The 9612-nt window shown below is 38.8% G+C and overlaps 3 protein-coding genes across 4 annotated transcripts in view; 1 reads left to right on the forward strand and 2 right to left on the reverse strand.

Moving 5' to 3' along the window:
* Rap1 (RAS oncogene family member Rap1) overlaps positions 1 to 2032 on the reverse strand; it is a 49240-nt gene extending 47208 nt beyond the window's left edge. Inside the window, exon 1 of the mRNA XM_033473344.2 lies at positions 1299 to 2032. The gene's annotated coding sequence lies outside the window, so the exon portion shown is untranslated. The remainder of the gene's footprint in view (positions 1 to 1298) is intronic.
* A 1159-nt stretch (positions 2033 to 3191) lies between these two features.
* Positions 3192 to 5187, forward strand: beta4GalT7 (beta-1,4-galactosyltransferase 7). The gene is made up of 5 exons (XM_033473604.2): positions 3192 to 3925; positions 4001 to 4215; positions 4298 to 4521; positions 4614 to 4760; positions 4844 to 5187. Exons 1-5 carry the CDS (start codon positions 3823 to 3825, stop codon positions 5133 to 5135), a joined length of 981 nt encoding a protein of 326 aa, XP_033329495.1. The 5' UTR covers positions 3192 to 3822; the 3' UTR covers positions 5136 to 5187.
* A 217-nt stretch (positions 5188 to 5404) lies between these two features.
* On the reverse strand, positions 5405 to 9358 carry LOC117222098 (uncharacterized). Of its 2 annotated transcripts, none has more exons than XM_033473603.2 (2): positions 8872 to 9358; positions 5405 to 8306 (listed from the first exon to the last, which is right to left on the reverse strand). In XM_033473603.2, the coding sequence occupies exon 2, from the start codon at positions 8275 to 8277 to the stop codon at positions 5593 to 5595; it is 2685 nt and encodes an 894-aa protein (XP_033329494.2). In that variant the 5' UTR covers positions 8278 to 8306; positions 8872 to 9358; the 3' UTR covers positions 5405 to 5592. The 2 variants fall into 2 exon arrangements, with proteins under 2 accessions (XP_033329494.2, XP_033329493.2); XM_033473602.2 differs by having other exon boundaries at positions 8612 to 9358.
* Between the last annotated feature and the right edge of the window lie 254 nt (positions 9359 to 9612).

Genomic DNA, 9612 nt, shown 5'->3' on the forward strand with positions numbered 1-9612 from the left:
ATGTTACACGGATGGCCGACTCTGATGCATCAGGTTAATTCTTCGTGTCCTATTTTGACACAAATCCCGGGCATATCTCAAACAACATTGTTCGCAATCTCATTTCAAACATGTTATTCTATTTCATATTTATCTCGATGCCTGCGATCGCTTCTGAAATATTATTTTGTTTTGTAATTATTGGAAACGTTATTCTATTTCATAATTATATTAATTATATACTATATATATATTAATTATATATTATATATATTAATTGTATATTATATTATATATATATTATATTAATTATAGACGAAATGTTTCCTGGAAATTGTATTAACATTTCTGCAAAATAAAAAGACCGATCCGACTGTGAAAACAAAAAATACTCTACCTGAAAGCAAATCGCTGCAAACATTTCTACAGATAAAATCTTTCCGAAGCAAATCGACGCATGGGTTCCTTACAAAGAAACTGACAAAGGATTTTCACCCAATAAGCTTTAGTTTCTAACAAAGGATTTTGGCCGATAAACGCTAACTAAATGGTAATAATACGCTCGATTCTGTTTTCACACGATCTAGAAAATTTGCTTCGTACACGATCTCACTTCAAGGACAATTATTTACGTTAGTCGTAATTTTCTAGACAGACATATATATGCATACGATGAAAAATAATTTAACCATGCACCGTGCACGATGTCTTTTTCTTACACGGTCTTGCCCTGGAACGTGTATCCACCGTGTAAAGACAGAATATCGCGTTGGAAAATAATAAAAACAAATTCACCGTTTCGCCAAACGACTCGTGCACCGTTCCTCGGAGCCGGTGTGCGCCAGCAGGTTTTCGCGCGAACGTACCCTCGACTTTATCTACACCGTCCGATAACTCGATCTGTCGAGATAATCGAACCTAACCTGTACGGGGAACCAGGTACCTCGCGCGAAGGTGTTCAGAGAGGACACCATTTGACACGAGAAACCGGCGTGCTCCGGATAGACACAACAGACCGATTCCGAATGCTAGATAGAACGACGATCTGTTGGCCCAGCTGGCGGCGATTGTTCGGCCGCGACGGACATCGTTCGAAGAAGTCCGCGGCGGTTCGAATCGAGAAAAGAAAGAGTGCTCCGCACGGGCACCGCCTGAGAAAAACGCGCGGGCGGCCACCGTGTGCATGATTTCCGGCGGCGTTCGCCTGGCGTGCCACGCCACAAAGAGGGCTCACGCACGCGGGGGGTTGCGGACGGAGTGTGTCTTTTTTTAGAAACCGCGTATCCCTATAGAGACACGTCCGATCTTTCTCGGCTTACCTCGAGCGTCTTCGAAATGTTCCCCGAATCCGTTCGGCGTCCTCGGTGTCTGTCGGTATCCTCTTCCCTAACGGCCCTCTGTGTCGCACTATTTCCGTCTCTCCCTTTCTTCCTCGCGCACTCCTTCGTTCACTATCCGTGAACGAAGTCTTCCCTTCTCTCTCTCTCGCGCGCGCCGTCCCCTCTCCGTCCCTGTCCCTCTTTCGTCGTCCTTGTCCACGGGCCACCGTATCCCAATCTACCGAGATTCGACGGCCGATTACTCGTTTCCTACTTCTCTGTTCTCGGTTCGTCGTCCCTCCGGCCTGTCGGACACATCGAATAGCCAAGGGGAGGATAGATCCGCGGGACGGTGGCGAAGTGTGGCCTCGGTCGTGCACGGACAACAGGGGACCGAAAGTATCCACCACGAACGTGTCACTGGCCGAGAAATTCCGCACTAGCCGAGAGCCGAGAGAGTCTCGCGCGGCGCGCCGCGGGTGCACCGAAGCCTCTCCTCGGGGCACGGTCCTCCTCCTTCGCTCGCCTCCGACAGACGATTACTCACTGGCCTAAATCCAGCCGAATCACACCACACCGGACTAACCTCGGTCCCGAGAACGAATCGCTTGATACGATCGGACGATCCACGGATACCTTTATCCCTCGATTTTCGCAGCACTCGCAGCAAAAAACCAGCACCACACCAGCCCACGATTCTACCGTTATCTAGGGCGATGCCTCTCTGGCTAAGAGCCGCTTTGCCCTCTACCCGTGACTACGCAAAACACAGCTGAACAGATGGCGTGCCTGATTCGCACCAGCTAGGTGGCGCCAGCTTCGCGGCGCTCGTCTCGCCTACCGCGACATTCGAACTGTACCCGATTTTACCTCGACCGGGATTCTATCGATTCAAATACGTTGTAATTCTATTTCGCGATTACATTGTGTTTCGGTTACATGGTAGTTCAACCGCGTTATTATTCGATTATGCGACGCGATACAATGTGATTGAAATAGAATTGAATTGAAAGTGTAATGTAGAGTGAAATACAGTTCTTCGAATTACAAGCCAGAACTTCGAAGAATGTGTATTTTCTCCTCTATTTTTACCTATTGATTTATGTATTATCTTTTAATTCATAATTTTCATTCGATTTCTTCTTATTTCGTAATTATCGTTCAATCGCATTGTAATTCGTAATTCTCATTCAGTTACTACATTCTAATTCGTACCATGATCGAACTGCGATCTGTTCCTATAGAAAATGTACACGTGACGCCATCAACGGTAAAATACCAGAACCATAAACTCAGAAAAACGGAAATATCTCTAGATCCGTATTGTCGCACTTAATGTAAACTGATAATATACTGCACAAATAATTTGGTTTACACATGCGTGTGTTTAAAAGAAATCTTCATTTGTAATCAAATTAATGAAATGTACGCGCCGAGTGAACTAAATTGGCGGCGCGAACGGACCATAGATCATGTCATAGATAGAGATCCTCTAGGATAGAATCGGACAATGCGACGCCATGTCGAACTAAAGCGAAAGTCACTACAATTGGCGGACAATTTAAATTGCTTTGTATAAACCATTGTCCACTAATCTATGAATCGTTGTTTCCAACTAACGTTGTTAGATTAACAATTGAGAAGGACAAATGTCTAATTTTCAGCTGATATTGTTGAATTGTACAAAAAGACACGAATTACGGTTTCCAAGAGAATAATTTAATTATTGAAATTGAATTAATCGTATGGCAAATTGAAGCAATTGAACGAAGTAATTGTTTCTGTAGCTTTATTTCACAGAAATGAATAAAACTTCGGAAATAATGACGTGTCGTCAAGTTAGACTTCCTTTCTCTGTCGTACTTCCGATTTAGATAAAAATGTCGGGAGCCAATAAAACACTTGTGCGTGTTGTCCGATCTCCTTCCTAGAGGATCCCTAACCATAGATAATGACATGAGGAAGGTCACTTTTATTAAACCATTTTCGAAAGCAGTTTTGCAATCTATAATACCGTTATGGTGTAAGACAAAGCGGATGTTAATCAGGCAGACTTATCGGTCACAGGTCGCAGTTATCGTTATCATGGTTTAATCGGAATTTTTTCCGCGGCCATCGAGGTCGATGATGTACCAATTAAGTTCAACGGTGTGCCATAATTATGTATATAATCGATTAGAAGATATGTGCGCTCGATGCAGAAAACGCATCTTCTTCGGTCCAGTGACCGAAGGATATTTGGCGAACGAGGAAATGTGCTGTTAGTCACCGATTGATTTAGCTTAGCAAAACTATGTAAGAACCGAGTGTCTTATGTCATCAATCTCCTGTTCACGTGTGTAATATCATCGATTATCGAGTGCGGGGCATGTGGCGGTAGCTTTAAAAACGGGCACCGCAGTGCGTACCGCACTGATATCGTCAAAATTCTGAGCAAATGGGAATAAAGGAGATATCAGATTGTCGTTAACTTCCCCCAGGATGGAAATTCTTTGTTAGACACTCTAAGGACACGATATTCGGAATGGAAGTTGTTTGGAAAAGCATTAAATTCAAATATATCTTTGCTTGTATTTTGATTACATTTGTCATTTCCTGCTTGATAAGCATTGCTCCAATAAGCATAGGTAACTCTTTTACTACCTTGATTATTGATTTTAATACTTTTTTAAAAAATGGCAGATCTATCTTTGTAATTTCAGATGAATGCAAGTGTGAAATACCTACACAACAGAGTCACTATAATAATCATAAACAGATAAACAATGGTGATAAAGGTCATAGGAAATCATCGCATCGTTTGGCAATACTTGTGCCATTCAGAGATCGTTTTGAAGAACTTCTAATATTTGCTCCACACATGAAAAAGTTTTTAGATAAACAAAATATAGATTATCACATATTTATACTCAATCAGGTAGCCTTTCATTTCTGTATCATTAGGAATATATATTGAAGGCAATTGGTTGATAAGAATAATAATGTTTTGATTTCTCCAGGTTGATAGGTTTAGATTCAATAGGGCCTCTCTTATAAATGTAGGCTTCCTTGAAGTTAACAAGGAGTTCGACTATATAGCTATGCATGATGTAGATTTATTGCCTGTAAACGATGAATTGTTATACTCTTTCCCTACCAAGGGGCCTTATCATGTATCTTCTCCAGAATTACATCCTAGATACCATTATTCAACCTTTGTTGGAGGCATATTACTTATTAAAAGGTGCTTATAATAACATCTAACACTTCATATAGAACTGAACATAATAATAATAATAATAATAATAATAATAATAATAATGAAATACTTTGCAGAGAACATTTTATACAAGTAAATGGAATGTCTAATAAGTACTGGGGCTGGGGTCTCGAAGATGATGAGTTCTACGTTAGATTAAAAGAAGCTGGTTTACTAGTCTCAAGACCACAAAATGTATCTACTGGAACACACAATACATTCAAGTAAGCTAAATCACGTAAATTACTGAAATATTGCCAATGTGTATATTCACATCATTGTATTATAAAAACAATAATTGTTACAGACACATTCACGATAGAAATCACAGGAAAAGAGACATGATCAAATGCTATGATCAACGAGAAGTTACTCGGAAACGGGATCGCCAGACTGGCTTAAAAAATGTCTCATATAAGTTATTGAGTACAATTAAAATGACTATCGGGGACACTCCATTAACCGTCCTTAATATTTCTCTAATGTGTGATAAGCTGAGTACACCATGGTGTGAATGTGATAAGGTAATGGGCTCTAAAGACGGTAAATCGAAGGAGAAGAAAAAGGTCAATAATAATAAGTCTGCCACTGGATTGTAACTGTACCAACGAGAACTGTATGGAGAAATATATATGTATATAATTAAATGTATCTTCTTCCCAGTTATTATTATTCATTGCTCTACTATTCTAATCAGCTTCAAATCAAGAACATATTTGCAGTATATCCCTTCAAGTAAATTAATTGATTATATTGAATGTTCCACTTTGTTCTCAAAGGCATTTAGGTGGGACACATTCTACATTCTTATGTACACTGATAGAATACTGTTGTGTACTGTCTGAGATGATTTTTTATATTACACATATTAATGTTTATACATATATTTACATTTTCCGAGACAGCATGAAATGGTATTGTACAATAAATATAATTAAGTGCACAATGGATATTGTACAATGATAGAAGGAAGTCTATCTAAATATTCATGATTTTACTATTTCCTAATTCTAAAATGGTAAAAAAGACGGCTATTCTTAAACGATAGTACCACGGCTACATAACTGCATTTAATTGCAGAATGAAATGTTCTCTCAGTTCGTTTGTACTAAAGTCATCACCGTCATTGTTCTCCTCGAAAATATCTTGTACCGTTCCTGTCACAGTTTCTGCACCATCTAATTCACTCGTTTTAGCGGTCGAGTCAGGAGCTTGTGCATCTTTTCCGTCTACTTCAGATTCATCGTTTCCGTCTTGCGCATCTTCCGTTTTGATACTTAGCTTTGGAGTAGAACTTTTAGCTCTTTCTCCATCACTTTTATTTTGATCTGTGGCGTCCTCGTTAAGAATTCCTTTCCTTAAAGCTGGCAGTGGCGGTAGAGGGAACCCATAAGAAATCAATTTATCATAGCCGATTCTTCCGCAGTTCTTTCTGATATCCGCTGCCATGACTAAAGCCTTCTCCGTGAATTCTTGTCTGGAACTGTCGATCAACATCTCATTAAACTTGGTCATCTTCTCATCCAAAAGTTTTCTCCTTCTCATTATGGTCTGCATATTCAACATCTTCCTCCTATACGTATTCGTGTTTTTCTCAGCTCTTTCAAGATACTTGGAAGCCTTCTCCAGTTTCCAATTAAGTTCCTTTATTCGATTATCCTTCTGCCTGATCTGGCCCTCGAGCTTCCTCTTCTGCTGTGATTCCAATATCACAGTCTTCATCAACTTCTTATTCATTTCCTCAAAATAATTTACCCTGTTTGACAAATCTTCTATCAATCTTTGTTTGGACTCCAAAACCTTCTTCGTTAGAGCCGGAGACTGCGTTGTATTGCTTGATCTTGTAAAAACTTTAGGCCCTGATTCGGGGTCTTTACTTTGACCATCCTGACCGATGTTTTTATTCCTCATATTGTTTTCCGTCTCTTTATAAACGATTAATTGATCGATTAACTTTCCAATTACGTTTTCTTGTATCTGTATTCTCTCTAAAAGTTCATCACAGTCTGAAGTAACAGATTTATCGTTCTTCTCTTGAGAAGCTTGATTAATGGGTGTAGAACTCTGTAATGGGATCTTGATCTGGCTTTTATTTTCTTCCTCGGAACAGGCGTTTCTGAAATTCAAAGACTGAGGTTTTTTAGGACTATGTGAAAAATCTAAACACGAAGATTCTCTCGCATCGCAGGGTGAATGATCTAGAATTGACTCGTTTTTGCTTGTATCCATAAAGTCCTCTTTTCTTATAGGGCTACCCAAATTGCTGTACGGTATCTCTGTGGAATTTTTAGGTGACAACACCGTTATTACGGATGTAACGAATGCGTTATTTTCTTCATTCTTGTAAAGAGGGCCGAACTTCTGTGTCTCTAATGTATTAGATGATAATTCTTCCATAATTTCATTTACATCATCAGGATCACCAGTTACTTTGATAACAAATCGAACAGTTTCTACATCCATATCGTTTCTCTTATTCATATTCTTCAGTTCTCGCGAGAATACAGACGATTCGTTCCTTGCATCTGTGTCTGACAATTCGGTATTGCTTGAAGAATTAACATCTGCATCGGATGTGCTCCTAATGGATTTCTTTATTGATTTCATTATCTCTTCTCTGGTTCTCCTCTTCCGTTTCATGGCAGCTCTTATATTTGGTATAACATGTACTTCGTCTTTAGTGAAGTTTTCTTCTATGTCTTCATTAAACACTTTCTTTTCATACTTAACTGTAATTTCTTCATTATTCGGTGCAATGTTATCGTTTAATTTATCCGATTTTGGTATTGCTTGAGGCATTTTCTCGTCTTCGCTTTCTATGCCAAAAATTATTTCAACATTTTCTTCTTTCTCCGTGAGAGCATGCTCAACTTTGTTTTTTGTTGGAAAACTAGGACTCTCATGTACAGATGCATCTACCTTGTGTTCATCGTTCTTTTGGTCACAACATAGATGTATTATTTCTGCATCTTCATCTTCTTTCTGGCTCTTAGTTTTCTGCTTATTCTTGTAGTTCTCATCTTCTGTAGAACCACCACCATCGCAAATCTGTTTCAATTTCTCCTCAATCTCGTCATAACTATCCCCAAATGTGTTCGGATCTATAACTTCAAGCTTTATCTCTTTCTTCACTGCAGTGCTTGACAATGTACACTCTGAGTTATTATCATTTATTTTTGCTTCAATAGTATCTTCTTTTACTGCATCAATGATGTCTGTAAGATTATCCTCAGCAATCATGATTGTGCTCTTTTTATTAATTTCAGTTTTAATATATTTCTTTTGTTCTTCTATGGGCTTGGAAACATACTTCAGTGTATTCTCAATGGACTGTATAGATAGTTCACAGACATCTTGGGAATCGGAGTCCTTCTCTTCTAAATGTCCTGTGGATGAATGCTCGGTGTCAGCTTCCATGTATTCCACGCTACATTCGCTTTGTGACAAGTTCTCTTCCTTAATGATCTTCGTCTTCTTCTTGGGTGATTTTCTGGTGGATGTTACAGTGAATATGGAAGGGACAGCGTTCTTCCTTAATTTAATCCTCCCAGTCTGCGTAATAGACCATTCCTGGGGCTCAAAATGTACGTGACAGAGAAAGGAATTATTCGATGGCTCCCAATCAGCTCTGGCTACGCGTTCCTGCCAAATTTTCCTGAGTTTTGGATCACGTGGAAAACATTTCATAATATATCCCTTCTCACTACGATTATTGCAGCCGACTGCTGCACAACCTGGCATATTTATACATCCAGACACTATATTGGAATCTGTAAATAAATTTCAGGTAATCTCTCTACTTTCAGAAACTTAACCCTACTTAAGGTAAATGCATTCCTGTATGATGCGAAAAAAAAACGCAATCGAAAATTAACTGTAAAAAATACGCAATATCAAATAATACTTTAATCCACTATATAGAATGTACCTATACCAGCGTAGCAAATAAAAAAAAAGAATAATAAAAATGATCTTTATGCGTACATTACAAAAAAAAAAGAAGAAAAGAAAAGAGTGTAAAGCTCAATGAAATATAGAAGCGCATTTAGATATATTTATTTCGTGTAAATCGAACCTTTGTTCCTGCGCCCATACGGCTGTATGGGAGTTAAAAAAAGATTGGAAACGATTAGCGTACTGTATGCAAAACATTGTAAAAACTGTGCTTGTGCAACCTGCACGATATGTTGCACGCGCGCGTTCTATCAGCGAATAATTGAAACCGCTCTTCAAATACTTTGCTCGATTGTCGATCAAGAGAAACAATATCTTTCTCACACCGTAGTCTGGTCCAATCGACAGCGTGCGATGTGAAAGAAGCCGAAACTCGCTCACCTCTCAGCCATCGGCTTTACTCGGAGTCCATTCTCGCAAATTGGAGCTCCGAAATTTACGAGTGCGTTATTCATTGACGGCAATTCAAATTCTATTTCCCAACGAACTTTATCGTGACCATTGAATTTGAAAGATACGAGAACTCAAAAACACACTACCGTAACAATTTGCTCCACCACTGACAATAGCACACGCGTTTCGAGATAAATTTCGAGTTCTCTGCGTATGTAATCGACTTATCTATTTCGGTATAATATGGCCGCCCTCAGGGTCGAGCATAGGTTAACTTCTCTGTTTTTTAATTACCCATCGTTAACTGTTTCTTATTAACATTATTGTTCTTTTTGTTATTCAGTTCACGTTGAATACCATTACCTTAAATGTTGTTCACAAACGAACCTTGCGTTTTATTTTCAATAACTTAAGTTTTGTACACTTTGTACAGGGTGATCCGTATAGTTCGGTTATGTATAGGGTGTGTGATTTTACTCGACCGCGATGAAAATTTTATGTACAATATGTACATATAAATGTACATATGTATAGTACATATGTATGTATGTATTTTCTATAAAAATGAAAAAATATTATTTCAGTTAATAGGTTTAATGTACAATTTGTTCTTTATGGTTTTTAACCAGTTAATATCTAAATGGCAGCTACCTGTTTTATAGATAACGGCGAGTACGCAATAAACGACTTGTAGTTCTCGTATAATTCAAAATGGTTCTGCCAGAACAT

The sequence above is a fragment of the Megalopta genalis genome, chromosome 3 (genome assembly GCF_051020955.1).
Source record: "Megalopta genalis isolate 19385.01 chromosome 3, iyMegGena1_principal, whole genome shotgun sequence".
NCBI classification, from domain to species: domain Eukaryota; kingdom Metazoa; phylum Arthropoda; class Insecta; order Hymenoptera; family Halictidae; genus Megalopta; species Megalopta genalis.